We start from the raw sequence: 14,400 nt of genomic DNA, 5'->3' as shown, positions 1-14,400 counted from the left end.
AGTTATAGAAATACTCAAACCAGCCCGTCTGGCACCAGCAATCATCCATGTGATTATCTAATCAGCCAACTGCAGTGCATACAATCATGTAGTTATGGGTCAGGAGCTTCAGTTAATGTTCATATCAACTATAAGAATGGGGAAAAAAAATGTGATGTCAGTGATTTTGACCGTGGCATGATTGTTGGTGGCAGACGGGCTGGTTTGAGTATTTATATAACTGCTGATCGTCTGGGATTTTCACACACAACAGTCTCAAGAATTTACTCAGAATGGTGCCAAAAGCAAAAAACATCCAGTTAGGGGCAGTTTTGTGTATGGAAATGACTTGAGTCTATGGCAAAGTCTACGGTAACTCAGATAACGGCTCTGTACAATTGTGGTGAGAAGAATATCATCTTAGAATACTATTCTGAGATGTGGGTTGGCACTGTTTTGGAGGCACGAGTGGGACCTATACAATATTAGGCAGGCGGTTTTAATGTTGTGGCAAAATTCTTTATTTAAATATAGCTGTTGACACTTGTTTTTAGTGGCATCTCCACAGAATTAAATGGAAAGTTTACCCAAAAAATACTTGGAATATACCACACATATATATATATATATATATGTACTTAATAGATCATAACAGGAGCTGGCCACCATCGACTCGTGTTGTATGAAGAAGCGTTCAAAATACCCCGTTTGTGTTTACTGAGGAAAGAAATATGTGACACATAATAACTATAACTGTAAGTGGTAGTCAAATGTTTATTTTTGGACTAATTAACCCTTTAAAAATTTATTTGAACGGTTTGATCGCGAAAAATAATAAACATTTAACCCCTGTCAACTGCTCTAACTTGTACTTCAAAAGTACTGAAACACTTAAGTATCACTTTTATTTCTTAATAATGGTAGTAACTTGATTTGGGACTCTGGTATCTCTGTAGGGATGCAGTGGACACATAGACAGCACATAGTAGATAGGGACAAAGACAGAAGGACAGACGGGGGCCACGCCCAGATCAGCAGTACAGTACAGAACAGTATGACCTCATTACAGTATGTATCGTCAGTTTTATGCTAGCAGCATTTCCTTTAACCCCAATATTGTTGAGTTCTAACTCTCCATTCAAATCCAAACTACTGGAATAGTTGAAAAATGGGTCAATTTTAATTTCATGTGAAATATTTAACATTTCCACATCTTCGGTTTTGGGGTCTGATGTTACGTTTCAAAGGACCAGGGGCCTCACAGAAGTGTGTTTTAAAAATGAGCATAAAATGGCTGTCCATCTACTGTTACAGCAAGTTGGGCTGCACAGAAATATACATATACAAATCTTTATGTATATTTACCATGTTTTGTGATGGGACTTGAATAGCACTAACGTAAAAAGGAAAACCAAGAAACGAAACAAACGGTACAGATAAAAGTGAGCACAGGAAAGGGAGATAGAAAAGAGACGGAAAACACCAGAGGGTTGCGTGAACATTCGTACAACATCGGACAGGAACTGGAACACCACGCCACAGAGAGAGAGACAAGTATTAGGAAAAATGGTTTAATATCGGAGACAGAGGCAAAAAACTGCATCACACAAGAACATACATTTACAAAAATAAGTCTGACTGTTCCAGCTACACATTTAGGTTAACAGCAAAGACAGAGAAACCAGAAAAATCTAAACAGCTAAAAGCAAAGTCCTCAAATTACTTTTATCTCGTTGTCAAACTAATACATTTATCCACTGAAGGTGACTAAATACTTCTAAATCATCTAATCGTCTTATGGTGACTGCACAATACTCAACTAAATGAAACTTACCGTTGTTGTAAAGACTCTTGGTAAAGACAAACGGCATTACGCATTTATAAGCCAAAAGGAAAACTCCCCAACCCTCCTTTCGAGAAAACAAATGAAAAGCAAAGCAAATACTGACGTGAAGAAGAAGAAGAAGAAGAAGGAAGAGGAGGCTAAAGATACCAAGCCAAAGTTTTCTCCTAAAAAAATCTTTATATATCAAAACCGACCGTTCTGGACGCCAACTAGAAATCAAACTCGGGAACCAGTCGCCGCGGGCGGCCTGTCGGATAGTTTTTTTTTTTTCCTTTAATTGCCAGTATAAAAAGTTCCACTGGTACAAAAGGCATAAGTACAATCAGTGATAGAAATAGGAAAGCCTGCTTTTTTTGTACTTTTTAAATTCCCATCCAATGACAGATTTTCAAAGTGATGTCAAACAAACATGTATCACGCTTACATAATCCACTGAAATGCATTGACTTTGGCTTTTCTCAAGACAATACTTAAAACTATTTAAATCTTCATAGAATCAAACGAAATGATATTAATCTACAGACGACAAGCTTTTGTTACGGCACGTTAGATAAAACATACATTTTTCCAAAAAACTTGACATAATAAGCCAAAAAGCAAAGAAACTACACATCTTTTTTCTTTAAAATACACTTGTTAAATAGCACTTAAGAGAAAGAAAGAAACAAAAGAAACAAACAGATTTCAGATGCGTGTGGTGCGTTAAAACCCCTGAGATGAGAGCCTCAGCCAGGACTCCTGCAAAGACCCCTGTGAGTTTGTGCTTTTCTTAACATCAAACAAAAGTGTTTATGTGTGTTTTGTGTCAAATTGCGCTGGCCATGTAGCTTACCCTGTTTGTCGAATGTCTGTGTAGTTGATTGTGACAAAGTGTGGAAACCGAATGGGAACACCAATGTGAAAAATACTGTGAGTGATATTACATAAAGTTAAACAAATCAAGAGGTCAAAAGAAGAATTTTCCAATATTATAATTCTATTCATGCCACTAGAAACCAAAGTTTAAACAACTTTATGGAAGGATTAATCAGCAAGTTGTCAACTGTGGTACTGGGTAAGTTTAACATGTCGTCAGTTTCAATACTGCGTGTTAACGCTGTGCTAGTGCATATGTGCTTTTGTGTTTGTGCTAGTGGTTATAAGATTTGGCAATGGAAACAGTAAATTGTAAACTGACTCAGTCCAACTTCCCAGTACAAAATGTATTCATTAAGGTATAGTTATAAATACCAGAAAACGCATTTCCATTTCCAGAACAAATGTGCGCAAAAAGTTTGCAACACTATTCTTACGAAAGTGGTCAAAATTGTTGAATGCGCCATTGAAACAATTGTATGTATAATTGGTTCATAAAACCATTCTTATGTAAATGGCTGTAGAGGCATATTTTGCATGATGCGACAATTGCGTATATTGTTGCATTGAATGTGACCAAGTGACAATTTCACATGCTAACATCTTCTACAAGATCATTCATAATTGAATGCCACCAAGCAAAGATTTTATGCGTACATAGCTCATAAAACCATTGTTATGTAGATTTTGTATTGAATGTGACAAAATGACAATCTCGTTCAGAAACACGAGCAGAACAAATTTATGTAAATCATTCTTAAAACTATTTTACTGAATTTGTTGCACTGATGCAACAATTATATGTGCGTATAGTTGTTTCGTAAAATGAAATCAGCCGTACACTCATTCTTTGAAAAATTGCTGCAATTGCACATTTTGCATGATGTGACAATTGCATACATTGTTGCACTGAATGTGACCAAGTGACAATTTGAGGTGTAAACAGCTTAGAAAACTGCTAAATTTATTGTAATTACATAGATTGTTGCATCGAATGTGATAGAGCGAAACGTTTACATGTAAATAGCTCATAAAACCACAAATAAATTATACAGAAAACCATTGTTTTGTAGATTGTTGTATCGAATATATAGGGCGACAAACTCGTTCAGAAACACGAGTAGAACGAATACGTGAAAATCATTCGTTAAACTATTCTTACAGAAATTGTTGCATTGCAAGTGACCAAGCTACAATTTTACACGTAAACAGTTTGTAAAACCACAAAATTATTTGTAAAACCATTCTTACATAGATTGTTACATTGAAAGTGAGAGGGAAAACAGCTGTAAACAGCTGTGTAAACAGCTAGTTAAATCGCTAAATTATTTGTAGAACCATTCTAATGTAAAATGTCACATGGTGACAATTTACGCAAGAATTGTTTTACAAACTATTTATACAGAATTTTTTGCTGCTATTGTTTCATTCTGCAAAGATTATTCGTAAAACCATTCTTACATACATTGTTGCATTGGATGTGACCAAGCAACAATTTAACGCATAAATTATTGCGTTAAATTAATTGCGTAAAAACGCAAAATAATTTGTAAAACCAATTGTACTTAGATTTTTGCATTGAAAGAGACATGTAAACATGTACCCGTGAACAGCTCATAAAACAGTAAAATTGGTTGTAAAAACGTTCTTACGTACATTATTGCATTGAATGTGTCCAAGCGGCAATTTTATGCGCAAACATCTTGTAGGCTACAAGAATATTGATAATACCTTTCGCAAAACCGTGTATTGTTGAATTAAATGTGACAGTGACAATTTTAAGCGTAAACAGCTCATTAAAGGGAAAAAATCTGTAAAACCATTCTTATATACACTGTTGCATTGAATGTGATTGTACGTGTTAACCTCTCATAAAACCATAAAATTGGTAGTAAAACCACGTTAGAATAATTTTAAAAACAGTTTACACAGAAATCCGTTCTGCTCGTGTTTTATTAATGTGGCCATTTATTTATTTTCTTAACTGGCAGAAAGTTTGGCAGACCTTGTTTTGGCTTAAGATAATAGACAAAGTGGACGAATAGAGGACAAACCAACCAGTCACAGCAGAGACACACACCTTAACAGGTCCACATTCACATGGACACACAATCCTTTGGCACACGTTTTATATGTGCAGCAAAATATTCCAGCCCACTAATACTGATCGGCATGTTAAGGCAACGGCAGAGCTTGGGTATAAAATAGTGCTATCGAGTGAAGTTAATGTCTTTGATGGGGCTGCCTGTAAACTATGTTTGTAAACAATATTTATACTGTATATGGGCTATTAAACCATGTGTAAACATTTTCAGCAAAGTGTTACAGGTGCTATCAAACACTGTGGATCACGCTGAACTACTTTGGCATTAGGATGGAATTTTAATTGTCCTACAAATGTAAAATAGTCCTGATATAAGCAGCAAAAATCAACGTTTACTACAACCCAAATTCCGAAAAGGTTGGGATAGTATGAAAAATGCTAATAAAAACAAAAAGGAGTGATTTATAAATGACATTCACTCTTTGCTTTATTGAAAACACTACAACTACACATTATATGAGGTTTTTCCTTGAGAATTTTCTTGTTTTTTTTTTTTTAATGTACACTCATTTCAAATCAGATGATTGCAACACGCTCCAAAAAATTTAGGACAGTCGAGTGTTTACCACTGTGAAACATCACCATTTCTTCTAATAATACATATTAAGCATTTGGGCACTGAAGACACACGTTTGTTAAGTATAGAAAGTGGAATTTTCCCCCAATCATTCATTATGCAGGTCTTCAGCTGCACAATTGTACGGGGTCTATATTGCTGTATGTTGCGCTTCATAATGCACCACACATTCTCAATTGGAGACAGGTCAGGACTGCAGGTAGGCCAGTCTAGCACCCGCACTCTCTGCTCACACAGTAATGTACTTGAAATCCGGGAAGTATGTGGTTTGAAGTTGTCCTGCTGGAAAATGCAGGGACATCCCTGGAAAAGATGGTTCTGGATAGCAGTATATGTTGCTCCAAACATTTTACATATCTTTCTGTATTCATGTTGTCCTCGCAGATGTGCGAGTTACCCATAACATGGGCAATGTCACACCCCTGACCCATACAGACACTGGCTTTTGACCTGATGCTAATAACAGCTTGGATGGTCCTTTTCCTCTTTGGCCTGGATAACACGAAGGCTTCGTTTTTCAGAAACCTTTTGAAATGTGGACTCTTTGGACCAAAAAACACGGTTCCACTGTTCTACTTTCCATCTAAGGTGAGACCGATTTAAGATAAGTCGGCAGCGCTTCTGGACAGTGTTGATGTACGGCTTCTGCTTTGCATAGTAAAGTCTTAACTTGCATCTGTGGATGCAGCGGCGAGTGGTGTTGACTAACAAATGTTTACTAAAGTTATCTCAAGCCCATGTTCATGATATCCATTACAGATGAATTATGTTTTATAAGATAGTGATGTCTTGAGGGCTCAGAGATCACGTGCATTCTGAAGTGGTTTTCGTTTTGCCCTTTATGCACCAAGATTTGACCAGATTCCTTGAATCTTTATCTATATTGTCCACTGTAGAGGGCGAAATGCCCAACTTCCTTCGATTTCTCTTTGGGGAACATTGTTCTCAAAGTGCTGGATTATTTGCTGAAGTATCTGTTGGCAAATTGAGAAGTCTCGAATGGTCCTTGCTCTTAAAGGATTAGGCTGTTTATGGAGGGTCCTTATACAGTATACAGTACTATGATACGATTGCCTCACCTGTTTCACATCACCTTGTTATTTAAACTCGTCAAATTGTAATTAGTCTTAAATTGCCCGTCTCAACTTTTTTGGAGTGTGTTGCAATCATCTTATTTGAATTGATTGTCGATTAAAAAAAACAAGGAAATTCACAAGGAAAAACAACATATAATGTGTAGTTGTGGTGCTTTTGATATAGCAAAGAGTGAATATAATTTACAAAATCACTCTCTTTGGTTTTAATGATAATTTTTCTTACGGTCACAACATTTTTGGTATTGGGGTTGTATTTAACGAAAAGCAAAACAGAACAGCTGTTGTTTAAGAAACGTAATAATTCACCTATTATTATGTGTGTAAAAAACGGCTGTTATGACGGCCCTTGCATTTTATCATGATGGTCAAAAATTCAACACCTAGCTCGCGATTCATATAGAAACTGAATATTTTGTCCCATCGCACAAATTAATTGTTTACTGATGATGTCTTAGAAGAGTTTGTAAGGACTAATTGGGCTCTTAAGTACAAAATCAGCAGCTAATATAAACTGTTAAATGTAAATGAATTAAATGTAAACTAGGCCTTCAGTTGTGTATGGGGACACTTAATGTGTGTTAAGGAGAACTGCTGAGACTCAATCTCAGGGGCTCACATACACACACCGTCAAAGAAAAGAGGGTTGTGAGGTCAACCTTTAGCACAGGTGTGTGTATGCGTGCATGCGTGTGTTTATGTGCTTACCTGTGAATGTGTGTGTGTGCGTGTGTGTGTGTGTGTGTGTATGTGCTTGTGAGAGAGATTATGACACATGGGCACTTTTTACATCTTTACAAATAAAGAAAAAATAGAAAGCAAAAAACATGAACAGTTTCAGGCAACAAGACCACAGAAGTGCAAGTTAACAACCTTTTTTAAATCTATATCTTTAAATATGAGGGTTCCATACAAAACACTTACATAATAAAATACCCATGTTATCAAATAATGTCACAAGTAAAACACTGAAGCTGTAGGCAGGATGTACCGTCAGAATTTGGCACTAAATTCCACTCGTTTTTCTTTATAAGAAAAAAAAAAAAAAAATCACATTTTGCTGAACAACATAACACATCTAAATATTGTTTCCCACAATAGAAATAAAATAATATAATGACACAGATGCTTCACAAGCCGACACTTTAACTTGAATCATTTTTATATAGCTAATTACCCAACAAGAAATTTAGCAAAGAGGGACTCCTATCGAAAAAAACAAAACGAAAAAAAAAAAAAAGGAAACGAAAAAGAAAACAAACAAAACAAACAAAAAAGTAGTAGTAATAGTACTTATGAAAGGCGTTGTCTATTGTTCAAGTAAATTTTTAGTCTTCTCTTTAAAAACATGAGACAAATAAGACTGTTAGACTTAATGAAACCACGACTTTATCCACAAAAAGCACCGACGGGACGGCGGGTTACACAAACTGTTTTTTTTTTTCCTCTATACATTTAAACAGTATAAAATATAGGTCATTTCATGTGCATTTAAACCACGGATTGTCTAACTGTAAGTCAGTTCAGCAAAAGGTGTGACACGTAGGTAGCACCCCCACCCCACCTCCCCCAAACAGGGCAATCTTGTGTTTTTCATTTGAATACCTTTACTACTCTAGAAAAGTGGTTTTATATAGACTTTAATGAGAAATCAAGCCACTTAAAATGGCCTTATCAAAAAACTTTACACTGCCTGAAAAATGTAAAAACCACGAGCAAGCGCTGAGAGATTCTAATATTGATCAGACAGTTTTTTTTAATATTTTTTTTATATTAAAACTGCGTGGAAGTAGTCTATTTCGTTTCGAAACCGGTGTGGGTTTCTTACGGATGGCCTCAATTTGCGAGTGTTGCCGACCGCAAATCCCAACGCCAATCCCTGTATTGAACGTTCAAGTTTACTTTAAATGAGTGAAAAAGAAAACAACGTAAAGAGAGAGAGAGAGAGAGAGAGAGAGAGAGAGAGAGAGAGAGAGAGAAAAAAACATAATCTGAAAAATAAAAACCTAAATCAAATACAGATATTCTAAATTGTTTTGCCACAGGATTATTAATATTATTATCTTATTTATTTATTTTTCATTTTTGTCTTTTTCTTAAAATGATGCTCTGGTTATGTTAGTAAATATACTCCGTCTCTAGAGTGTGAATGCAGCGTTTTCACGTTATTATTATTTTATGTCTTTCCTCCCTTCCCTTCCCTCCCTTGCTCCCTCCCTCACCGTTAATCCAAACAAAAAAAATAAAATAAAAAAATAAAAATAAATAAAAAACAACCAGGAAAAAAGCTCAAAATGAGGACACATGCAAAAAATCTCCAAAAAGATCAGGCTAAGTTCAGAGATCAGTAGAAGGAGACCAGGTTATGATCAGGAGAACTCAGAAAGACATCAGAAACAATGACGGGACGATGAGACGTTTTTTTGTACGCCACGTAGACATGCTAGGCAAACGATGAGCATATAGTCATGGAGATGAGTTCTAGGGAAGAAAACGGGAGAGGAGAGTTACACACACAGCTCCGGCACACAACTAACATCATTAAACCATGAGAACAACAAACAAACAAACAAAACAAAACAAACAGAAACAACAACAACAGCAGCAGCGCTATTAACCAGCGTTTCACCAACATCCATTTCACATTAGCATTTTTAACAATGTTTTTATTTCGTACAATGCTGTTTTTTTTTTTTTTGTTTTTGTACGATACACATAATTCAAATACATTGCAAACACGTCCATGTAAATGTGGCACGCTCTCAAACACACAAAGTACAAACAAACACACTCTCGATCTCCTTCGTCCAAAGACACACACACACCCAAAAGTATCCATTCCGGGTCAGTCTACGGTCCGAGACCGCCGATGGATCGCCATTTGGGAGAAACTATTCAGTTTTTCTGGAGCGTACAAGCAAAAACCAAACAGTACGAAACAAAATGAAACTAAAAAAAGATTTCACTTATGAAGTGCCGCTACTCATGACGAAAGAGAGAAAGTAAGAGAGAGTCGAGACAGAGATATGACGGGGACGTGACAGATGAAACTGTGGAAACTGGCGAGAGGAAATGTGAGAGAAAGAAAGAAAAGAGAAAGAAAGAGAGAAAGAGAGGGGCATTGTACGTGATTCTGTGTTCTCGTCACACAACAGGTTGTGTGGGTTACGAAAACTACCGGACGAGGCTCTGGAGAGAGAGAGCACGACTTTTCCGAACCCAATAACTTAAAAGATAATAAATAAAGTCCTTTACTTCAGAGGCAGTAGAAATTTTGTACAAAAATAGAACTGCATTTTTTTACAAATAAAATTTACAGGCCTGTGGCTTTCTGTAATTCATTTTTTTTTTCTTTCTTTCAGTTTCCCTCCCCTCCACATAGAACCTAGAGTGCTTTATTCATTTTAACCATCGACAGATCAAACTTTTTTAATGCTCAACACAAATTCTGTTGGACAAAGACCACATCTGACGCAAACATTTATATATATATATATATATAAAAAAAAAAGATTCCTTATTACAAACAAAAAAATAATAACAAATAAAAATAATAATAATAATAATAAAAACCCTTTACTGACAGAATAAAAAATAAATAAATCACTGAACATTTGACGGCAAGTATTTGTTGAGGAAGCTGTTTAGGCAGTTGTTGCCATTGACTACAGAGAGGCCACAGCGGGTTTTAACCCTTTCCTCTCTAGTGCAGGTGGGCCAAGGGTTCAAAGGAGCAGCAAAGCCCTGATCCGACACCAGAGGTCAAAGGGCAAAGGTTAATGTGCATATTGGTGCTTTAATCATATCGGAACCTTGCCAACTTGTCCTTACAAGCCTCAGGTTCGCAAAGAGAAACAAATAAAATACATCTTTCCTTTCTGCTGTTGTTATCACCATAGAATGAAATAGCCATTGTATAAATATTTACTATAAAAACAAAACCAAGAAAAAAAAAACTTTTTTTACATATGACTCCAATGAAAAGAAATAAATCGACCATTAATAGCTGTTTATCCATCGCATACAAAATAATGCCGGAAATGGAAGCGTTCATGTGGAAATAAAAAGAGACAAAATAATAATTACACTGGTATTAATAAAAAAAGCTGAAAGAATGTTACGGGAGAGTGGCTCCCTCTGGTGGTCAAAGGGTGAAACTCCCCCTCGTGCTCCCCCCTCCCCCCCGGAGTCCCAGTTTGGTAACCGTGGCAGCAGTGGGGACTTACCCTAGCAGTGTAAAATGAGAGAGGCCCTAGTGCTAAGATCAGTATGGTTTGCTGTCGTTCTTCGAGCGCTTGAGCTGGACTTTGAGGCGCTTCATGCCAATCTGAAACCCGTTCATCGCCTGGATGGCAGCTTGCGCTGAAACAGGATTGTCATAACTGACGAAACCTGTCATGGAAGACATATACAAAGAGATGTGAACAGGGAATCTGCAGGTTCAAAGGAATGAAATGTAAGACTTTTTAAGGTCAAATAAAATACAAATTTGAGACCACATTAAATAATTAATTAGCAGGTAAGTACAAAACCACTGGGGCTACTTGGATGTCTCTGGACAAGGTTTTTTTATTATTATTTTATTGTGCATTTATGTATTTTCTTTTTTTAAATAATTAATACAACATAAAAAAAGTAAGTAGTTTATATCGTGACCCTTTCCGTTAGGCACTTGCTTTCCAGCAAGATGTGACGCAATAGACCGATCCTTTTGACGTCAAACACGGAACTGGAGGCAAAAACCGAGGGTAAAAAGTTAACTTTCATCAGATTACGTTGTTGAAAAATGATTTTGAGGGCTCTCGTTGACTGCTGTGGCTAAAGCCATCAACAGAGCTGACTGGACTGAGATCATTTCAACTCACAACTATCATGATTACATGTTTGTTATTAACTCATAGCATTATAGTAATTGTATCGCTAAGAATATGTTTGTATTTATGATGGTTTTGTGTCATCTAATCTGTCGAATCTAATGCAGTCTTCATGTTCTGTCGGAATTTCCTACTTCCCATTTCTGAAGTGGTAATTACGAGTATGTCGTGTTCACGTGCTTTGTTGTCGGAAAGAACGGGCAACATGGATGACACCAGGTTCATTCATACATCTTGAGGAACTTTTATTTTGACACCATAATACACATCACTCATTTAACTTGCTGACGATAATGGGATTTTGTTCAAATAAAAGCATGCATACAATGGTTGCTGATATACATAAATTAATTTGATTAAAATGGCAAGCACTAGCAGTTAGCTATATTTAGAGAAATGACAAAATCCTTCATTCACTACAGAAACTGTCCTCTCCTCTGCCATATTGAAAGTTTAGAACTCCTCCCATCTCGGAAACTCAGGTATCAAAATGATCTCAGAGTTTCCCAGTTGTAATTATGACTTGAGGGATCATTCATGAGCAACTTCCAAGTGGGAAAATCGTATTTACGATAATTCCGATAGCACGTGAAGGCAGCATTAAACAATCGTCAATGGGCTTTCTGCCACCACTTTCTGTGCATGCAGTATATTGAAAACAGATTATACACTAAATATGAAATATAGATCATATATTTTTATATTATTAATATTATAATTTGTATATAATTAGATTATTATTGTTTTGTATATAATTAAAAAAATTATATTTAATTGGCAGCTGGAGTAGTTCTGTTAGCGTTACAATTCTTGTCAAATGTGATGTAAAATAAGAAAACAGCACCATTTGAAAGGTGTCAAAAGACCGCTCCAACCTCATGCGCTTGCAAATTGCAACGTTGACAGATTTGTCGATTATAAGCAGGAGTGATAATTTTAGCGCATCACTCGCTTACAGAGATGCAGAATAACGCCATTTGCATTTCGGATTAACGAAGGTTTATACATGTGTAACATTGAAAATTCAGTAAAAATGCACTTGCTTGTACTTCCCTGTGCACGCTCACACTAAACCTCAAGCGTCAGTTACTAAATACTGGCTGCACGAGAGAGAGAGAGAGAGAGAGAGAGAGAGAGAGAGAGAGAGATGATTTTGACTTGGCTCAGCAAATGAAATTGTTTTAAGCATTTCCTCAATTCACGCCCCAAATTTGAGAGCTCGGCAAATGAAATTTAAGACTTCTTGTCATTTATTTAAGATATTTAAGACTTTTTATGGCCTTAAATTATAATAAGTAAATTTAAGAGTTTTTAAGGACCCGCGGGTACCCTGTGTGAAGATGAGTTTGGCAGCGAAATAATGTGCTTTAAAAAACGCCCTGTTTATATTTCAATTCTCAATGCAAATAAAGGAAGCAAGGGTATAAAAAGTTGTACATATCAAAACTATTTTTTGTGGAATATGAACAATTAAAAAAAAACATAACAAATTTGGTGAGAATGAAATAAGTGTAGAAGTTCAGTCTGTTAAAATCCGCATATGCCATATACATCTTACGGTCTTGTGTCCCGACTAATGTTTTGTCCACTAAAATAAAAATCAAGATGCATGTTCAGTGTTTTGTTGGCTGAATGAATGACAGCTGGGTAATTGAGGAAGGAATTGATCAGACTAGAATTTAGGTCTGGGTAAAACTATATATTTTCAGATGCATCGCAATCTTTATTTGATATCTCGTTATCGATTTTTAAACCACAAGATCGGTCTATGCGGCAGCCTTCTACAATGCGAATAAATGACTCAAATTTCACACTATGCAACTAAAAATGTATGTGACAAGCCACTGGCTGCTAAATGGTCAGATTCTACTCTCCAGTGATTGAGTAGAATATTGGTAAAGAAGTTTCAAACCAAGATTCTTTCACTGCGTTTTGAGAGTAAAAGTTTGGTTTGACTCGTTCCGTGTAATGTGTACCAAAGACGAGATCAACGTTATCCATTTGTCACTGCCTTTAAATTCCACTCTTGTTAATGTGCTCAAATAATACACATCAAGACACCCACTGAACTGACGCTATTTTTAAAGAGACAGTTTTAGTTTCTTGCTCAATGGAAATACTTGTAAATAGTAAAAATGATGCATGTATAAATATACACACAGTGGCAAGAAAAAGTATGTGAATCCTTTGGAATTTGCTGGTTTTCTGCAATAATTGTTCATAAAATGTGATCTAAACATCATCTAAGTCACAAGTATAGACAAACACAATGTGCTTAAGGTAACAACACACAAACAATTATAATCTTTCATGTCTTTAATAATCACATGCCATTAAACATTTACAGTGCTGTGGAAAATGTAAGTGAACCCTTGGATTTAATAACTGGTCAATCCTCCATTGGTAGCGATAAACTCAACCAAGCATTTCCGGTAGCTGCGGATTAGACCTGCACAACGTTCAGAAGGAATTTTGGACCATTCTTCCTCACAGAACTGCTTCAGCTCAGCCATATTCTTAGGATGTCTGGTGTAATCGGCTCTCAAGGTCATTCCAGAACATCTCTATTGGGTTAAGGTCTGGGCTCTGACTGGGCCACTCCAAACAAAAGGTGGATTTTCTTTTTTTGAAGCTATTCTGTTGTGAATTTACTTTGATGTTTAGGGTCATTGTCCTGCTGCATCACTGAACTTCTACTTAGCTTCAGCTGGCAAACAGCCAACCTGACATTACCCTGTAGGATATCTTGATAAACATGGGAATTCATTCTTCCCAAATCATGATGCTTCCTTCAACATCACTGTTGGGATGATGTTTTCATTTTGGTATGTGGTGCCCTTTTTACACCATACATAGTGCTGTGTAATCTTCCCAAACAATTCAACCTTAGTTTCATCAGTCCACAAAACATTTTCCCAATAGAGTTGTGGAGTGTCATGGTGGACTTTGGCAAACTTCAAATGCGAAGCAATGTTTTTGTTGGAAAGCAGCAGCTTCCTTCGTGGTGTGCTGCCATGGACATCATGCCTGTTTAATGTTTTCCGTATAGTAGACTCATGAACAGATGTTTA

General features: G+C 36.3%; 1 protein-coding gene across 18 annotated transcripts in view; it reads right to left on the bottom strand.

Annotated features, from left to right (window-relative positions):
* Window positions 1-543: 543 nt before the first annotated feature.
* The window catches only part of celf2 (cugbp, Elav-like family member 2), a 209,125-nt gene continuing 195,268 nt past the window's right edge, over window positions 544-14,400 (bottom strand). For 12 of the 18 annotated variants that reach the window (XM_052118476.1, XM_052118472.1, XM_052118474.1 and 9 more), the window contains 2 exons: window positions 10,682-10,847; window positions 544-8,936 (listed from right to left, as the gene is read on the bottom strand). In XM_052118476.1, the coding sequence (XP_051974436.1) occupies window positions 10,720-10,847 (128 nt within the window). In that variant the 3' untranslated portion in view covers window positions 544-8,936; window positions 10,682-10,719. The remainder of the gene's footprint in view (window positions 8,937-10,681; window positions 10,848-14,400) is intronic. The other 6 variants (XM_052118484.1, XM_052118485.1, XM_052118486.1 and 3 more) reach the window with 1 other exon arrangement.

The sequence above is a fragment of the Xyrauchen texanus genome, chromosome 45, assembly GCF_025860055.1.
Source record: "Xyrauchen texanus isolate HMW12.3.18 chromosome 45, RBS_HiC_50CHRs, whole genome shotgun sequence".
Lineage (NCBI taxonomy): Eukaryota > Metazoa > Chordata > Actinopteri > Cypriniformes > Catostomidae > Xyrauchen > Xyrauchen texanus.
This window is presented reverse-complemented; position numbering and strand designations above follow the sequence as displayed.